We start from the raw sequence: 20647 nt of genomic DNA on the forward strand, positions 1-20647 counted from the left end.
TTTTGTAGGCGGAAAAGTATCGTGCGCATGCCCGTATTCAATTTGAAAGTACGCGAAAACGAGACCCGGCGATAATGTAACTAGCGGAAAGTACTGTCAGATTTGGGGAAATCAGCCTAACACCCCCCAAAAGATGCTCTGACATGGGGGTTCCCTATGGTACCCCCGATTTGGCTCAATAGCTGCTAAATAGCGTTTTTGTATACATGGTGCAGAATAGAATTTTTTTCAGAAAATAAGTTATCCCAGCAAATTTGGGGTACTTGAAAATGGGGGTCAGCATATTTAAAAGTGCTACAGTGAAGTTGAAAAAATTGTGAAAAAAAAACACCTGGGGCATACTTGGGGACCCCCCCAGAGTCAAGTTCGCTAGTTTTTAAACTTTGTCCCCCAACATTCTTTATATTCGCCCCCAAAATGAAAGTTAGTTTTTGTGGTGTTCTTAAGTGTTTTTTTTTTTTTTACACAGATTACCTTTGGGGGACGGTCTGAAAGCTGCAGGGGGGTTCCCGCAATGCTACACCCCAAAACCCCAATTCTGCACTTTTTTCCGCCTGCTATTCATAGGCGAAACTTTTCCGCCTATTACATTTCATTGACTTTCCGCCTAGGCGGAAAGTCTTTCAAATTGAATACGGGGTAAAAGCAAAACAGGCAAAAATGACGTCATCGGCGGAAAAGTATCGAGGATCCGGACTTTTCGCCTCAAATTGAATACGGGCCTAAGTTTGAAGAATGACAGTTAGGATCGGATTAGTTGGTACTTTCTGTCTTTCCAAGCATTGATAAATCTCCCCCAGTATGTCCTGTGGAATACTACACTGTGCGTGTGTCTGTGATATGTGCATTTTTCCTAGTATCCACCGTACTTCACATAATTAGAAGGGAATGAAAAACAAAATGACCAGTTTGGCATTCTCTATACCCATTTATTTTTAGAACAAAGCCGGAGTGGACTGTAAAAAATATTTTCATCCGAGTCTCTTGTCACAATCCCTTCTACCCACCCACAATAGGTTTCCTTATACCCACTTAGCAGTATATACAGCAAAATGCATATTTATCTAATATTTATAATTTGTGGACATATAAACTATATTCAAGTATCCAGATGAGAGGACTGTTCTACATCGGGAATATATTAAGTATAAAATAAAAAAAACCCTTTGTAGCTGGAGTGATTACAGCGAAAACAATGCTTGTTGGTCTCTTCCATAATTTAGGAATTCATAGAAGACAAAACTTTGACACGGTTCTCAATGTTTTTCCTTTTCAGTATCACCCTATGCCTACAGTTCAGCGGGAGAGAGAATGCTGCTGTCATTTCTCAAGGAGCCGCTCCATTTTGGGGTTGATGAAGGAGAACCCCTGGAACGCAGTCTGGTCTATTGAATCGATGAGGTTTTTGTCACTGTAGGATAGTCGTGGTTTCTCGCTGAGGAACTCCCGGTCAAAGTTGGTATAGTCACTGGCAGATTTCTGTGCAAGAAATAAATGGTGACACTTTAAAAATAAATTGGACAACAAAATGGGAAAGACTCAGACAGCAAACCCTAATATAAAGGAGTGGTGAGAACTTGGGTAACACGATATGGCTGGGGTGAAAGAATATACATTCTCTGTAAAGCACAGTGTAATACGTAATACTAATAAAGGGCAATAATATACCTTTCCCACTATTTGGAGTTTACACAATTAAAAGCAGTATCATGACCTGTGAACATATTATTCTAACAAGTAGCAAGCAATGGATGCATAATAACCTGATACCTTTAGGTACATGTAGATACAAGAAGGTTTTCCAGAAATGTATGTACTCTCGTATACAAACATATACACATAGAAACAAATTACTTCTCCATTAGTAAGCAGAAACCAAACAAGGTCTGCTCCAGTTATTCCCATGTCATGTATAGAAGCTACCCCCGCTACAAGAACATACTCCTGTTGTGTATAGGAGTACTCCAGTTACAAGATATTGGGGTCTATGACGGGAATCGGTATGTAATGCTGGCGGCTGATCATATACCGACACCAAAAGACAGAAGGAGCCAAATCCCGAATGGGGCTGGTAAGTACACTAACCCTCCCCTCTCCCCCCTAACCCTCCCTTAGTGTACCGTAACCTAACCTAACCGTAACCTCCCCCCGTTAGTGCCTAACCCTAACACCCCCCTCCCCGCACCCTAAACCTAACCGCCCCTAGTGGTGCCTAACCCTAGCCCCCTCTTTCCCTACCCTAACCCTCCCGGTGAGGCGTTTAACCCTAAATCCTCCCACGGGTCCCTAAACCTAACCCTCCCCCCCCGCTGCAAGAACCTAAGACACCCGGCTTATCTTCGTTCGGTATGGCGAGTGTCAGGATTTTGTAGTGAGGCTAATGATAGGCGTCGGGATTTCGAAGCCTATCTTTAGTCCCCTGTCGGGCTTGCAGTGTCGGGATATCGGTGGGCGGGATAGCGCCCCCCGATAACCTGACTGCATCCCCTATGAACTAAGCTTTGTAGAGGAATAAAGTGGATATAAAATACCAACCAAAGCTTATAACTGTCATGTTACAGGCGGTGTTTGAAAAATGACAGGAGCTGATTGGTTAGTACATTATTTCCGTCTACTTTATCTCTCTCCAAAGATTAGTACATAGATTTCAATACCACTATCGCGTATAGGAGCACCCCAGCTACAAGAACATACCACTTTAGGTTTAAAAGGGGGGTCCACTTCTCGCTTTTCCAAAGCTGTCCAATTGATGGTCTTGAAGAAAGCATGTAGTTTGATGTTCCCAATTACACCAAGTCTCTTTGTTGGGTCCCTCTCAAACAGCTTGAAGACAAATAAAAATAAATCTAAGAAACATATCTAGCCACTTAAAAGCTCCACTCATATTGTTCCGATACATGTACAATGTCTATATTTGTTTTTGTTTACATAAAATGTTAATAAACACAGAATGCAAAAAAAAAAAGCTCTACTCGGCCTCAGTTGTTTACACTGTCCCAGCAGATGATAAAATAAATGCACCCCTGTCTGTACCTTCTCCAGGATGTCTTTGGATTCCTTTGTGATCCAGCGTGGAAAGTGGGGAGTGTCCACTCGAATAGATTCAAATAGCTCATCCTCATCGTCCCCATGGAAAGGAGACTGTCCAATCAACATTTCATACAACAGGACTCCAAATGACCACCAGTCCACAGAAAAGGTGTACTTATGTCCAAGCAAGATCTGTGGGTATACAGTTACAGACTTTACACTGCAACATAATAAGAGAGTAATATGACAAGATGCCAAATTGGTTAACAGTGCTTTACTGCCCACTAAAAATAATACACTGAAAAGAGGAATTTAAAGCTGTGTCACAAAACTAACCTAAATAGTTGAAATATGTTTGGCTTTTATTTTTTATTTTTTTATATATCGCAAGCCTTACAAAAGGAGTTATTTATCAGTGTTTAACTGAAACTTACAGGAAGTCAGGCTGGTGTTTTGGAGACACCAGTTGACATGGGTTAGTCATCTTTGTATTGGTCTTATAAGCTGGTGGTTAGCTGTGTCGGAAACACAGTGGTGGACAAAGTTTGAGATAAGCCTTTATTCCTTATTATTTTGTATGTATGTTTTTTAAATAAATAATATTTTTTTTTACATATTACACTATGGGGCAAAATTACTATAATTAATTTTTTGTCGATTTGCTGTTTCTCTGCAATGTGGATGTGATTTTCCAAATCGGAGATTTGCTAAAGGCCAAATCGTCAGCAACTTACAAGCTGAACACGACTGCACACACAGATTTGGCACAATACTGTGCATGATCTGACCAAACACTGCATCATTAACACTGACTCAAATACAAATCATGGATTTACTAAGAATCGTGTAATCAAACACAAACAAGTTCACACCAAGATTGCAGCACAATGCACAAAATAAATGAACCTGCCTGTGAGCAGTGTGTTTGACCCCCCCCCTTCCATAGCCCCCATCAAGCAGCATAACCAGCCCTTGACCTTTCAACCTGGATCGGTCATGGAAAATCGGGGGATAAAGCAGCGTGGGGTTACCCCCATCTTCCATTAACCAGCACCGGGCTGAACCAAAATGAGTGACCCCTATGCATTTTTTTTTTAAATTAACCCTATAATAACGCTTTTTAACACCAAAACCTGCACAGATCATACTGATCTGTGTAGTACTTTGAATCCACCGCTATCAGCAGATCCATGCTTTGATTTGACAGCAGAGTCTATGGTAAACGGGGCAAATCGACTGATCTTGCACAAGACAGAAATTGCTAAATATCACCATCTAAATGTAAATAGTCAAATACGCCGATTAGTAAATTTTGGTTTTTCATCGTAAAACAGTCCAGCGATGTCCAGCGATTACAAACACAAATCTTAGTGAATTTACTCCTATGTCTCCTTCTCTTCTGCTCTATTCAAAGAAACTCCAGAAAGGACTGAAAACATCTCCGACATCGGAGATTGTCACAGGGCAGTGGCGTCCCTCCCCGTGGTGTCACCCAGTGCGGGGAGGGACGCGAGAAGGGGGGTGGCCACGCAAACCTGAACCCCCGTGCCTATTATTTGGGGAGGAGGGGGGGTGCAGGAGGTCCGTGTGGAGTGGTGACCGGTTCACTCAGTGACAGGAGCCGAGCGCTGCACTTAATTCTACAATGCAGCACTCAGCTCCTGTCAGTGAGGGGGAGTCTGCACCTTGGTGTCACCCCTTGGTGGGTAACACCCGGGTGTGGACCACACTCCCCTTATGACGCCACTGTCACAGGGTGATCTTTCATAAACAATTAAATATATATTAGCAATAACGGTCTACCGACCTCTGGTGCAATATAATCCGGGGTTCCGCAGAAGGTGCTGGCTTTATTTTCTGCATAGACGTTTTCTTTGCACATCCCAAAATCCGCAATCTTGATGTGACCATCCTTGTCCAACATCACGTTGTCCAACTTGAGATCCCTACAGTGAAATAAACAAGGTGATTTCTGTGCAACTTTAACACAATGGATTAATTATTATTCGGCTTTCAAAACAAAACAAATACTGGTGTGGTCCCGCACTGATATACTTATGTCTATATGTCAATCTCAAAACCAGAGAATATGCACTATGCTATCTGCGCTTAACCTCTTCATTCCATCAGTGTGTTTTAATATTTTAGACATATCATATTCCAAAATAAATAGGTGGAGTTGTTACCTAACAATTTTGTAATTATTCATTTTACAGAAAAAAAAAGAAAAAGGACAAGATTTTGCTGCACACCAAAATTGCAGCACAATGCACAAAACAATTAGACCTGCCTGTGAGCAGCGTTTGACCCAGCCTACCCAACATCAAGCAGCATAACCAGCCCTTGATCTATCAACCTGGACCGGTCATGGAAAATCGGGGGAAAAACCAGCACCAGGCTGAACCAAACAGAGAAGCCCCTATGCATTATTTTTTTTTTTTCAAATTAACCCTATAATAACGCTTTTTTAACTCCAAAGCCTTGCACTACAAGGTCAATCAATTTATACTATGTAATTCTCTGGAAAGGCAATACAATCACTTATTTATTGATGTTATTTTAAAATATATCGTCCAAAACGTAAGGCGAAATCTTTAAATAAAATCAAGATATAGAGGATATAGAAAAAGATGTGTGCAGATATATTGAAAATGTGATTAAAAATTCCTTCTGTTGTCAGTCATAACAATGTGGCTAATTACGTCTCCTTTCAGGGCAGCATTATATATACTTAGTTTTTATCATATACTAATAATTAATAAAATGTTAATTCATAGTAAAAAGTGCACTTTAAACTGGGTACTTGAGGAGCACCTACACTTTTTTTCAATCAAATTCCTTTTTGTGCATTAGTATCAGTAGATCCTGAAGTCAGCAGTGTGTACATCATATTGGCCTGCCTGTGCTATACAGGTCACCATTTAGCAGATAGCAGAACAGGAATTGTTCATGGTACAGTGTGGAAAGTATGCAGACTGGGAGGAAGCACTTTGCGATATGAAGTGTGAGGCTGGGATTTACAGTCAGCTGAGGTTTCACATTTATATCGAAACTACATTTTAAAATGAAATATTTCCCAGCATGAAGAATAGTGAACAACTCCCTTTCTAAGGTTTGCAATTAATCCAATCCAGTGGCTCTACACAATAAGGACCTCATTCAGACCCGCTCGCAAGCGCCTATGCACTCACAAGCGGGTCGATTGTGAGGTCCTGCGCAAGCGCAGCGGCCGCAGTGTGCATGCTCTAGCTCCGGAGCGAGTGAAAAATTCACTCGCTCCGGGGCTCGCTACAAAAGGGCCGGCTGTCGATGTTGATCGACAGCTCGCCCCGTTTTGTAGGCGGGAGGGGGGGGGGAGGCTGGACAAACGGAGGTGTTCCTGAAGGAACGCCTGCCGTTTGTAGGCGGCCCTACTGACATCAGCAGTGATGTCAGTAGGTAACTTCCTGCTCTGTTAGAGCAGTAAGCTACCTGGGGCTTGCGGGAGATGAGACCCGACCCCAAGGGTCTCGTCGCAAGCCCCGATGGTCTCGACCATCGCGACCATCACCTGGTCACTCGCTAAAGCTGTGGATGGTCACCCACAGCTTAGCGAGCGGTCAGGAGGCCGGATTTTAAATAGGAAGCAGCCGCCCTCATTTAGAGCGAGCGCTTGCATTTTGCGAGCGGCTCTGAATGATGTCCTAATTCCATAGCTCCCGCCAATACAGATCAGTGATGTTCCAACACTAGAAGTCATTTGCTTCTCTCATACAGTGATGGAAATCTCCAGAGCACTAATCTGGTGAAGGGTTGGCAATATTGAGAGAGTGGCCGCCCAGACCTTGACATGCCCAATGCAGACAGCTGTCAGAAAGTTAATGGAAAGCCTGTAAAGGGAAAGTGGCTAAATAGTTAGGCAAGTGATAAGTAACATGAGCGTTGTATCTTACCTGTAAATAATACCCTTGGAGTGAAGGAACTGTAATCCGCATATTATCTCAGATGCATAGAACCTGCAGGATAGATTAGAGTTCAGGGGAAAGCACTGTATATCTGTATGTACATTTATCTCCAGCTATTGTTCAACAGCTTTATGTTGCTACATTCAAATTCTCCTGTATTTCATCCCATTTTACACTTTGTTGCATAATAGTTCTGTATACATCTGCATGGGCATAGCTATAGTGGGTGCAAGGGGTGAGCAGCTATGGGGCCCCAGACACAGGTCATTGTTTACAAAGTACCCTCATAGCAGGCACAGCTGAGCTAAGCAGTGAGCCTGGCACCGTCATAGAGTAGGCTCCTCATTGATTACAGCCATTGTTAAACTTGGGCACTGTGGGGAATGCAGTGGTAGGAACCCATGTCAGCCTCCAGTCCACGGACCTCCTCTGACCCACTCGTAGAGTAACAATGTCTTATTTGAGTGCGCAGTCTGGAACCAGATCCATAAGGGAGGAGGAGAGCTCCCCATTCAGTGAGGCCCACAGGGGATTTCCCCTGTCCCCCTGTTGGCCAGTCCGAACCTGATTACATCCTTTGTAAAGTGAGCTGGGTGCCAGGATTGTCCCAGAAAAGGACAGTGTGCTAAAATTAAGAAGCTATCCACCTAAAGTGCAATTTTCTGAATTAGGAACTAGGAGCTGGTTGGTCCCTGCCCCCTCCTCCCCTCCCCTCCCCTCCCCTCCCCTCCCCTCCTCCCCTGTCTTTTCAATCACTATAAATTGCAATCTTCTCTGCAGGCCCTGCAGATATGGGGCCATTTAAGAATCAAAAGCTGCCAATATGGATGGAGCCATCGGTGTATCTATAATGGGTGCAGGGTGTCCAGAGGGATGCACACCCTGCGCCCATATTTTAAATATTCTCCTCTCTGGAATCCCATATCAGCGTTGCATAAATCACCTGGAAAATGGTCACCATGGTCATTTTCCTGGCATTTTGCACATGCACAGTAGGGAAATCACTGGGAAAATGTAGCGCCAGCCATTTTGCTGGGAAAATGTAGCAGCATGTGCAGTAGACTCTGGGCACAGACTAGTGCTAGACTCTGGGCACAGACTAGTGCCCAAAGTCTACGGCTGCGGCACTGTGCTGCCAGCTGCCGGAGAGAGAGGAGGGGGCCCCGGACGGAGACTGCACACGGACCCCCTACTCTCTTAATAAGCCCCTGGATGGAGCATTTGAAGCATCACCATTGACAAATAAAGTGAAGATAAGAGGTTAATTGGCTATAATCCCTTACCAGATTCCTATATAGGATAACGCAGTGTAATAGGGAGACATTTCAATTTCAGTGAATGATGTGTGTAATGGATGTTATAAAGAGGCGTGTGTAGTGGATTTTATAATGTACTGGGGGCAATGTAATGTGGCATAATCTAAACTGGGGGCACTGTAATGGCAAAGTATAAACTGTGGGCACTCCAGTGTGGAATAATATGAACTGTGGGTACTTCAGTGTGGCATAAAATTAACTGGGGCACTACAGTGTGGCATAATATAAACTGGGGGCTCAACAATATGGCATAATGTGTACTGGGGGGAACTGTGTAATAATATGACCGGGGTGGAATATGTAGCATAATGTGTACTGGCAGCACTAAAATGTGATGGATGGTGAACTGGGGGCGGCACTACAATGTGGCATAACATGAACTGGTTGCAGTGTGTGGTACCGTGAAAACTAGGGCACCACTGTTGTGCATAAAATGAACTAGGGCATTACTATGGGGCATAAAATGAACTAGGGCACTATTATGGGGCATAAAATGAACTAGGGCATTACTATGGGGCATAAAATGAACTAGGACACTACTATGGGGCATAAAAAGAACAACCACTGAGGAAATAGGTGTCTCTCTACAAGAAATGGGACAGGGGCCCCTTCAAAATGTTGCTATGGGCCCCACAAAGTTTTGGCTGTGCCCCTGTATACAAGGTCATTATTTGGAATAGTAATAAGGTGGCAGATAGTTTCTTCTGCACAGCAATTCCTATATTTCATGGACTACAATGGTAATTATTATATGGCTCAGCTACCAGTACAGACAGTGGATCTACCATGAGAAACCTACCCCTCCTTTATATGCCTTATGTCTACAGATATTGGGGCTGATTCAGACATGTATGCAACTCAACTTTGTTAACATATCTTGCAATTTTTAGCACTGCACAATGAGTAATTGCAGGTGACTCAGAGCCACTTGCGGCTGAACGGGTGTGACTGGATGGCAAACAGGCGTCACACGTAGGCCAAGTGTTCCTAGGGCGTGTAGGCAGAAATGCGGGCTTTGCTGATTTGAGTGTACCCATAGATCCATCCGATTTCAGTCCAATCTCTCGCATCATGTATATGGCTGGTACAGATGTATGCTGATAGTAATGATGGGTACTTTTAGAACTCAGGATCACTCCCATTGTGTCCCTGTACAGTTACCACTTACTCTATATTCCTATTTTTTGGCAAATCATCATTTTCTATGTATGTATATAATGCTTTGTTGTTCTTCCCTGTTTCAAAAGTTTGACAATTTTCAGTGGAATATTTGAAGGACATGTTTTCTGTAAAGACGTCCATCCTTCCACGGTGTTGTCACAGTAATTTTAGTATGTGGGCAAAACTTACGTAGCCCTGTAGAGATCGAACCGACCCTTGTCCTGTATATGGAACATCAGATCTCCTCCGTTCAGAAATTCCATAACAAAGAAGAGATGTTCCTTTTGTGAGATATAAGGAGAAGGCCATGAGAACAGAGAAACTATTTTTTAGCTCTCAATCACACTAGAAAAGGTTCAACTATTTTAGGTATTACCAATGTCCATAAAAATATAATAAACTTCCCAACACAAAGCAAAGAGACCTTTCAACATTTTTGGAGAAACTTGAGATTTGGGACAACTTTGAGGAGAATGCAGCTCACGGATTCGCTAAGCACCCATAACATAACACTATGCCTCAATGATGTCACAGGTCTTAGCTAGCACAAAAGCTGAATTTTGTTTCAGTCCACCAATCACAATATTCCACACGCAAAATCCTTCATCCACTTTCTGCAGGTCACAAACACACTTTAATAAAGCTGTGTCAAGATCAACCCATTGAACTGCTCTGGTTACCTTGGTCTGGAAGGAGCAGTAAATATGGGTGAGAAAAGGGTTTTCCCAGGCCAAGGCCAGCACGCGTTTCTCCACCATTGTACACTCCACGTCATCGTCGATCAGCACTACATCCTTTTTCAGGGCTTTAACGGCAAAAAACTCATTCTTGCGTTTTAGCTCGGCTAACAGCACCTATAAGAATCATAAAGGTGACATATTGATGAACTGCTCAGAAGACATAGAGACACTTGGGAAGTGCCAGAAATAATTACCTTCCCAAAGCTGCCTTTTCCGAGGACCTTGTGAAAGATAAAATTATCTGCTGTGAGACGACTGCTGAGACTGGAGACCCTAACTGTGGGCTTAGGGGTAAGTCCCTCCCATAGCTTGTCATACTGGTTGTCTGCTGAGCAAAACATGGAAGGTCAATTTACAATAAGAGACATAACCACTTCTACAATGTAAGAGGATGAAGGGCTATTTCATTCCATCACTTGCCTATAGAGTCAGTGCCTTTAGCTCCTGGACCTTTCGGGAAGACACCCTGGTAAACTCCAAAGTTATCCAAGCTGGAATCTGATTTCCTGTTGGATTTCTAAAATAAAGACATTAAATTAAAACATAAATCTTTGTCAGTTTATCCACTACATGATAAAATTTGTATCCCTCCACAAAATGATTCATCTTCATCTTTACACCTTGGTCTGTTGAATCTCATTCAGCTGACCTTGGGTTAATTTTGTGTGTGGATATGTGGCACATTCTCTGTATGTATATTATTAGAGCAGACTTAGGGCCTGATTCAGAGTTGCACGCTAACCTAACTGTTAGCGTGCATCTCCGATGTTTTGAGGTCTGTGCAAGCGCAGGACCCGTTCTGCTCATGTGCTGAACGAGTCAGTCGATCGCGCTCGTAGACCCCCCCCAGGCCGCAGCATGATTGACATCGTTTGGGGGGCAGGGCGGGAGCATGGCTGATCACCATTCTAGGAAACGGGGGCGCGTTGCCCCCGGTTTCCGTGAGAGAGCCGTGGCCAAGTTCTGCATTGGTGCACGCAGATTTCCTGGCCTCGCAAGTTACATGGACCCAGTAGGGATCTGGTAAGTTTCAGCTTCTGCAGCCTGGCAAAAGGAGCAACCATAGCGACCAATGGTCACAATGGTCATCCCAGATAGCGACCTGGTCGCAGTGCTGGGATCGCAGACACCTCCTGCCGCATTAGCATTTTAGATGGACGGAATTGCACAGCCGCTTGTGTACGGCTCGGCAATTACGTCCTTCTCTGAATCAGGCCCATAATTCGCATACATGAAAAACGTAGAATGACAGAAACACTCATAAATATCCCATGTGTGCCCTTGTTTCTCTCCAAGGTTTCTTACCACGCTGACTTGGGTCAAAGCCTCCGCTAGGAGTTTCTGATTGATGCCGCATAAATTAGCCACTTTGTTCTGACACTTGTGATGGACATTCATAGCACATTCTGTGGGAATTGATGAAACAACATTAATGTAACAGGGAGTAGTGTCATTATTATTTGTGCCATTATCTACTAACAGAACATATGCACTCCTTCTGATTGATGCATAGGAACTGATAGGCGTAGGTGAAATAATTATATTATCGCATTCAATAAATTCTCTGGCATAAACGTTCATTTTTTCTATATTACAACATATATTTATTGCAAGTGTCGATTTTCAAGACAACACAGTGCTCCAACTGCACCGAACAGTCGGAAGAACACAAGATAGACTAAAACAGCAGATGCGATGACAAAAGGGAAGGAGAAAGTTTACAATCTAGTGGGGAAAGGGCAGAGATGAGACCAGAGGAGCAACTGTGACTCAGAGAGCAAGCAGCAAAGACACAGCAGTGTGAGTGGTGTACTGTACGGGGGAGTGTAGGCTCTAGCAAAGAGATGGTAGAGCATTTAAATATCTGAAGGCTTGTAGCGAGTCTGATGAGGCAAAGTACAGAATTCTATAGGACAATAGGTGGTTATATGAGGTCAGATGCAGATCTAGCCAGGCATGAGGGAAAATATTTTCAAGGGAGGTGTGAGATCTACGCTAGTTTGTGGGCATCTGAATTGGATTCTGGTGTATATGGGTAGCTAGTGCAAGGATTTGCAGAGTTGCCTGTCAGATGTAACGCGGTGAGAACGATTAATCTTGGTGCTACATTTACGTCATATTGAACAGGTGAGTAAAGGGAATGCTAGACAAGTAGACAGGAGTTTGTATGTACTCTGTTTGTGTGGGTTTCCTCCGGATGCTCCAATGTTCTCCCTACGTTTCAAAAGTGGGGGGTAATGGACATTTGTTCCATTAACATAAAAGGCCTTAACCTAAATAACTGGGTTTGGATAAAGATTTTTTTTAAAGCATGCATTGATTTTAAAATCGACAATTACAAGGAGCAGACTCCATAAAGGGAATACTTGTGGGAACCCTTGTAATTCATTGGATATTTGCACAATGTAGTGTTACACTCTGAGCTGGTGGTGATGTGTGGTGTATCGACATTGGTGCTAAATAGTAACACAGCATCCAATAGTGTCTCTCATACATCTACCCACAGTATGATAATTCACCTGAAGTCATGATTTCTAGCACTTTATGGCATTTGTGGACAAGTACAGTAGAAAGTAGGATTTATCTTAAAGTTATATGTATAAATTTTGTTCCATTTTCTATAAAGTCACAATTATAAAAAGAACAGTCTATGTATAGGTTTTATTGAGGATATCACACTTCATACATAATATATATATATATATATATATATATATATATACACATACACACACACACACATACAGTCAGGTGCATAAATATTTGGACATTGACAGAATTTTCATATTTTGGCCTCTATTCACCACCACAATGGCTTTGAAGTGAAACAAACAAGATGTGCTTTAACTGCAGACTTTCAGATTTAATTTGAGGGTAATTACATCCAAATCGGGTGAACGGTGAAGGAATTACAACGGTTTCTATATGTGCCTCCCACTTTTTAAGGGGCCAAAAGTAATGGGACTATCAACTCAAAAGCTATTTCATGGACAGGTGTGGGCTATTCCCTCGTTATTTCTTTATCAATTAAGCAGGTAAAAGGTCTGGAGTTGATTCTAGGTGTGACATTTGCATTTGGAATCAGTTGCTGTCGACTCTCAATATGAAATCCAAAGAGCTGTCACTATCAGTGAAGCAAGCCATCATTAGAAAGAACGCACCGGTGAGCTCAGCAACACCAAAAGACCCGGAAGACCACGGAAAACAACTGTGGTGGATGACAGAAGAATTATTTCCCTGGTGAAGAAAAACCCCTTCACAACAGTTGGCCAAATCAAGAACACTCTCCAGGAGGTAGGTGTATATATGTCAAAGTCAACAATCAAGAGAAGACTTCACTAGAGTGAATATAGAGGGTTCACCACAAGATGTAAACCATTGGTGAGCCTCAAAAACAGGAAGACCAGATTAGAGTTTGCCAAAACAACATCTAAAAAAGCCATTACAGTTCTGGAACAACATCCTATGGACAGATGAGACAAAGATCAACTTGTACTAGAGTGATGGGAAGAGAAGAGTATGGAGAAGGAAAGGAACTGCTCATGATCCAAAACATACCACCTCATCATTGAAGCATGGTGGTGGTAGTGTCATGGCGTGGGCATGTATGGCTGCCAAGGGAACTGGTTCCTTTGTATTTATTGATGATGTGACTGCTGACAAAAGCAGCAGAATGAATTCTGAAGTGTTTCGGGCAATATTATATACTCATATTCAGTCAAATGCTTCAGAACTCATTGGACGGCGCTTCACAGTGCAGACGGACAATGACCTGAAGAATACTGCAAAAGCAACCAAAGAGTTTTTTAAGGCTATAAAGTGGAATGTTATGCAATGGTCAAGTCAATCCCCTGACCTGAATCTGATTGAGCATGCATTTCACTTGATGAAGACAAAACTGAAGGGAAAATGCCCCAAGAACAAGCAGGAACTGAAGACATTTGCAGCAGAGGCCTGGCAGAGCATCACCAGGGATGAAACCAAGCGTCTGGTGATGTCTATGTGTTCCAGACTTCAGGCTGTAATTGCCTGCAAAGGATTTGCAACAAAGTATTAAAAAGTGAAAGTTAAATTTAGGATTGTTTAGTTTGTCCCATTACTTTTGGCCCCTTAAAAAGTGGGAGGCACATATAGAAACCGTTGTAATTCGGACACCGTTCACCTGATTTGGATGTAATTACCCTCAAATAAAATCTGAAAGTCTGCAGTTAAAGCACATCTTGTTTGTTTCATTTCAAAGCCATTATGGTGGTGAATAGAGGCCAAAATATGAAAATTCTGTCAATGTCCCAATATTTATGCACCTGACTGTATATATATTTATACATACTTTGAATCCATTAGGAAAGAAGCTGAATGTGCGGCTCTGCTTACCTAGGTGTGATTCAACTTCCCAGTACTGATCACATACAGTAAATGCAGAATTTTGACTTTTTTTAAAAGATCAGAGCTGTGAAATCTGCCATCTTTTACTGAGAACCAAGTGTTACCTAAGAATATCCATCGTTCTAGTATATTTGAGACCAATTGGAACTTACAATATGTATTCCTTTATGTGAAGGCACAGAGATTATCCCCTGAAGAAGTCTCCAAGGAGACGAAACCCGTAGGGTAACTGTGTTTTTGATCCTAATTTGGTGACTACATCACTACGAATACATGCTTTAAACCTAAGGGTGAATCGTCCATGTTCAAATGTGGAACCCTGTAAACCTAATCAGCACCGTCTACAATTGTATTGGTACTATACCAAATGTATTTTATTTTAATAAATTGTATTATGTTTTTATAAGGGTGTCAACAGCATTTTGTCCACAAAAACTACTATATGTGAATGTTTTTATACTTCAATAGTAGTATTTTGAAGTGTTTGCCCAGAACGGCCTTTTCTTATTTTTCCAGTAAAAACTGCAAAGTTACCTAAGCGCTCTCTCACAGACCTTTTTCTATCTCTATTATCCAGTCCCACTAACAGGGGACTCCATATGAGTAGCTGCTAGGTTTAGTTCTCTGTATAGGCGCAGGATAAGGGTGTTTTTTATAAATATATATACATACACACACACACACACACACACACACACACACACACACACACACGCACACACACACACTACTGCACTTCATTCTGGACCCAGTGGGTTATAAAACGCCATTATACATAAGACACGCTAGTCTTTTGAATCAGTTTCACCTATCAAACTATTTTCTGTAGCATAAACCCCTATGCTATTATTTCTATTGGTTCAGCTGACGTCCAGGTTAGAGAGAAGAGCGGTCTTTTCTAATAAAAAGGTCTGCTCCTGAATTGGCACCGTTCCATACACAGTTTACACGATTATAATATATATATATATCAATGGCTCATACTATGTAATAAGTAATAGTTGTTTTAATGTAAATTGTGTTCTATCAGTTAGTGATGGTCACATAATCTTACCTCACCTCCACCAGACCTCAGTTCTTGTACTAATAACGCAGAATGAAGACCATACATGCAACATGCACAACAATACAACAGTCATAAATCATGGAGGGAAAGCAGCGTCTAAGATGGAGTACAAGGAATGGATTTCAGGGCAAATACAAAAAAATCCTCTTTCCTCTTGCATCCAATCTGCTCGACTCTGGGCAAGTCTATGAGGGGGGAAGGTACACTCCGGCAAAGTCATGTGCAACACTGTACAACCAAACTGGTACATTGAGGAACAAGAGTGTGAAACTTTGTAAACATGTGCATAGAGAACCCGGAGGTCACTGCTTAACTGAGGCACCATGCCTGGTCATCCAAGAAATACATAACATAAGCCTGCTGGATAGTGGAGATGATCCACCGTGCTATTAATCGATTGGATGTCAGTCAGTCTCTCTCATGATCATCACATAGGGCCTGATTCAGAGCCACTCGTAAGTGGCAGCTCGTTCGCTCCGAGCGATGTTTGGCCAACTGCGCATGCGTACGGATCGTTATACGCATGCGCGAACCAGTCAGTGCGGCCGAAATTCATGTGCTCGCAAAATAGCGAATGCCTGCTAATTTGAGTGACAGGATGAGGCATATGTGGGTGGTAACAGGGGAAGGTGCTTGAAAACGGGGAGTGGAGATCAAATCGCAGGCATGCTTAAAGGTCAAAACTGGCGTTTTATGGGTGTGCATATTTAAAACAGCAGCGTCATTGACCACGTCACTGGGTTATTTTATAGCCAGAACTGCTCGCAAAATTGTGGTAGCAAAAACCAACCACAAGAATAGCGAGCAGCTCATACCCTGTTCGATGTACTCGATTAATCTAATAAATAGCGGACATGACGTAGGATGCGAGCGGACAGGGGGCGTAGTTTCCCAAAAAACAACCGCAAGTTTTGTTCGCTCATTCAGACCTAGAGGCGTGAACAGACCGCAAACAGCGAACGGTTCATTTGAATAGCCACCCCTATTTTCTGGACGAGCGAGCGCAAATAGCGACCGGCTCTGAATCAGGCCCATAGTACCAAGTATCACCTACTGCCAAAGCATTGCCAAGACAGATCTACAAGGCCTGCACCACATCTAAGAGATAGAGATGTGTGGTAGAGTCAAGAAACCAGACTGCAGGACAATGGTCTGGTTCAAAAGAAAACTGGACACCACATTAGCTGGAAAAGATGGGCAAGGTCGTCTGACCACCCCATTAGGTTGGAAAATCAACAGGGTGGATCCTACAAGTCAGACACCCTTCTGGCCAAAGAATTAGCCAGCAGGAAGGAGTCCTTCCCGGTAAGGAAGCACAACTTTTCAAATGGGGTCTTCTGGCAGGTCTCCAATATGAGAGTTTAATTCTAAGGAAGAAGCTAGTCACCGAGGCAACCTATAGAGTTACTGAGAAGCCTGCCTATGGAAAAAGAATGCTGAGGTTGCTAAGGCAATGTTAGACTGAATGCTGATGGGCTTGTTTCAGTTGAGCCTCGGTCAGGGCAGTCATCACCAGCATGAATGGGAGAAAATGACTTCAGAACTCATATAGAACCAAGCAAAGGCATTGTCCTGCAGGAAGCCAGTATTCACCTATGCAAAACCTGCCTTGCAGAATAGACACCATGTCAGTCTCAACAGAGACCAGCCTAGAGACAAAAAACCAGAAAAATAGATAGCCAGAGGCTGCCTAAAAGAATGTCCTAAAATGTCAAAATGTCTATTGAATTGCTGGGAAATTAGCAATTTGTAATTAAACACTATACAACAGTGTGATACCCTGGTACCTTTGAAAAAGCTGCCACGTTTAGACAGCAAAACGCGTCAGTTGGCCCAGCCTCACCCACCAGTGATTTATTATACCTGCTAAAGCTTACCGGACCCACCAAACAACTCACACCGATTTGGGACGTTCTCCATCTGATGTCCATTGGATTCACACACCGTATCAATTTGAGGACTCCATAAGCTGCATATATACTTTATGCGAATAGGAACATTCCTCTATTGGTGAAGGACTTGGTAAACATACTGGATAGTCCCTTACTTTCTCAAAATGAGAGCGACATTCATTTCTATCTGATTGGTGCGGACTCTGGATCCGCAAACTGTTCATAGGAACAGGCATAATTGTATAGATAGTCAAGTGTGTGAGATTCATGTTTGTATAGTATTTATATGCATATGCTTTTTATAATATCAACTTTTTATTATTAAATCTGAAATTTATTGAATATTGTGTACCATCATCCATCTCAGCGCTACACATTTTCTATATTTTTATGTGTTTGTAAGGGTCTGATTAGCCCTATTTTGTAGCTGCTGGGTAAAACAGAACATCTCAGCACCTGTTAACAACCTCTCTTGGTATCCAACAACTACATTACTAAGAAAATGGGCTTCTCATTTATGCATCCAATATACAAATTATGAGATTCACAAAACACATAGGGGGAGATGTACCAAGCCTTGGAGTGAGATAAAGTGGAGAGAGATAAAGTACAGCTGAGCTGATTGGATGGTACTTTATAGAGGGGTATCCACTAGGCGATTTTAGCAAGCGATTGCACGATAATCGCTTGCAAATTGCGCATGCATTGTGCATGCATCGGACATGTTTTGGTCGGAAGCAACCAGCGATGCGCGTGCACGCTGGTCGCTTCCGACAGCTATCATCGCCCGTACATGCTGGTCAACCTGACGATCCCGTCAGGTTCAGCATGTGCGGGGATGATGGATGTGCCTAGACTGAACGAGTGAACGTTCAGTCTAAGCACATCACTAGATATACAAACGAGAGCACGATTGCAATGTCGTAATCATGCTCTCGTTTGTATATCTAGTAGTGGATACCCGCCTTATCTCTCTCCAAGGCTTAGTGCATCTTCCCCAAAGTGAATCAGAATATATACAGTGCCTTGCAAAAGTATTCACCCCCCTTGGCTTTTAACCTTTTTTGTTACATTACAACCTGTAATTTATTTATTTTTTTAATCTGAATTTTATGTGATGGATCTGCACAAAATAGTCTAATTTGGTGAAGTGGAATGAGGAGAATATATCTAAAAAAAAATCTTTCTAAATAAAATCCTGAAAATTGGCATGTGCATATGTAATCACCCCCTTTGCTATGAAGCCCCTCAAAAGTTCTGGTGCAACCAATTGCCTTCAGAAGTCACATAATTAGTGAAATGAAGTCCACCTGTGTGAAATCTAAGTGTCACATGATCTGTCAGTATAAACACACCTTTTCTGAAAGGCCCCAGAGGCTGCAACACCACTAAGCAAGAGGCATCACACCATGAAGACCAAGGAGCTCTCCAAATAAGTCAGGGACAAAGTTGTTGAGAAGTACAATTCTGGGTTGAGTTATAAAAAAATATCCAAATATTTGATGATCCCCCGGAGCACCAGCAAATCCATCATCATCAAATGGATAGAACATGGTAACACAACAACCCTGCCAAGAGAGGGCCACCCACCAAAACTCACAGACCGGGCAAGGAGAACATTAATCAGAGAGGCAGCACAGAGACCAAAGGTAACCTTGAAGGAGCTCCAGAGTTCCACAGCAGAGACTGGTGTTTCTGTGCATGTGACCACAATAAGCCGTACACGCCATAGAGCTGGGCTTTATGGAAGAGTGGCCAGAAAAAAGCCATTACTTAGTGATAAAAATAAGAAGACACGATTTTAGTTTGCCAAAAGGCATGTGGGCGACTCCCCAAATGTATGGAGGAAGGTGCTCTGGTCAGATGAGACTAAAATTTTACTTTTCGGTCATCAAGGAAAACGCTATGTCTGGCGCAAACCCAACACATCAACCCAAGAACACCATCCTCACAGTGAACATGGTGGTGGCAGCATCATGCTGTGGGGATGTTTTTCAGCAGCAGGGACTGGGAAACTGATTCAAGTCAAGGGAAAGATGTATGGTGCTAAATACAGGGATATTCATGAGCAAAACCTGTTTCAGTCTGCCTGTGATTTGAGACTGGGACGGAGGTTCACCTTCCAGCAGAGCAACACTCAAGTGGTTTGAGGGGAAACCTTTGAATGTGTTGGAATGGCCTAGTCAAAGCCCAGATCTCAATCCAATTGAGAATCTGTGGTCAGACTTGAAGATTGCTGTTCACAAGCGGAAACCATCCAACATGAAGGATCTGGAGCAGTTTTGCCTTGAAAAATGGGCAAAAATCCCAGGGGCAAGATGTGGCAAGCTCATAGAGACTTATCCAAAGCAACTTGCAGCTGTACTTGACACAAAAGGTGGCTCGACAAAGTACTGACTTTAGGGGGGTGAATAGTTATGCACGCTTTCTGTTATGTTGTCCTAAATGTTGTTTGATTCACAATATAAAAAAAACACAACTTCATGAATGGGGATAGTCATTGTCAGCAAAACTTTCTTCCACATTAGAATACCTCTGTATTAGTGTCACATAAATTTCTGCAGCAGGGATGAGATCAGAATTAATTTTGGAGACACATTACCATAGACTGTAAGCTGTCCTCCTCTACCCTTTGTCTCTCTACTGCATCTTCTCTATCATCCAATTCTCCACTTGTTCTTTTCTATGTGCGACGTCAGTCAGTCTCTAACACTGTAACTCTGACTGTTGACATGTGTCCTTCCCCAAGCCAGGGCCGAAACTAGGATTTCTGTCACCCGGAGCAAGGCAGTAATTTGGCGCCCCCCCTCCATGTTTTGATATTACTGATTGTCCCCCCAAATCCCGTCACCTTATAATAATTTTATTTGCCCATAAAAGCACAGAAAAATCCTCTCACCTCATAGCCCTTCATACCACAGCCCCTCACTGCACAGCTCTCACTCACTGCACAGCGCTCCCTCACTGCACAGCGCTCCCTCACCGCACAGCGCCCCCTCACCGCACAGCGCCCCCTCACCGCACAGCGCCCCCTCACCGCACAGCGCCCCCTCACCGCACAGCACCCCCTCACTGCACAGCACCCCCTCACTGCACAGCTCTCCCTCACTGC

At 42.9% G+C, this 20647-nt stretch overlaps 1 protein-coding gene across 2 annotated transcripts in view; it reads right to left on the bottom strand.

Annotated features, from left to right (window-relative positions):
• Positions 1-916: 916 nt before the first annotated feature.
• Positions 917-20647, bottom strand: part of PRKCD (protein kinase C delta) — an 89255-nt gene continuing 69524 nt past the window's right edge. The window contains exons 9-18 of one of the 2 annotated variants that reach the window (XM_088456916.1): positions 11497-11597; positions 10612-10708; positions 10386-10519; positions 10132-10305; positions 9641-9732; positions 6963-7025; positions 4838-4976; positions 3034-3222; positions 2695-2823; positions 917-1479 (exon numbers count right to left, since the gene is read on the bottom strand). In XM_088456916.1, coding sequence (XP_088313042.1) covers positions 1321-1479; positions 2695-2823; positions 3034-3222; positions 4838-4976; positions 6963-7025; positions 9641-9732; positions 10132-10305; positions 10386-10519; positions 10612-10708; positions 11497-11597 — 1277 coding nt within the window. In that variant the 3' untranslated portion in view covers positions 917-1320. The remainder of the gene's footprint in view (positions 1480-2694; positions 2824-3033; positions 3223-4837; positions 4977-6962; positions 7026-9640; positions 9733-10131; positions 10306-10385; positions 10520-10611; positions 10709-11496; positions 11598-20647) is intronic. The other variant, XM_088456917.1, reaches the window with a different exon arrangement.

Source organism: Taudactylus pleione, unplaced genomic scaffold (genome assembly GCF_031769625.1).
Source record: "Taudactylus pleione unplaced genomic scaffold, aTauple2 ptg000726l, whole genome shotgun sequence".
Lineage (NCBI taxonomy): Eukaryota > Metazoa > Chordata > Amphibia > Anura > Myobatrachidae > Taudactylus > Taudactylus pleione.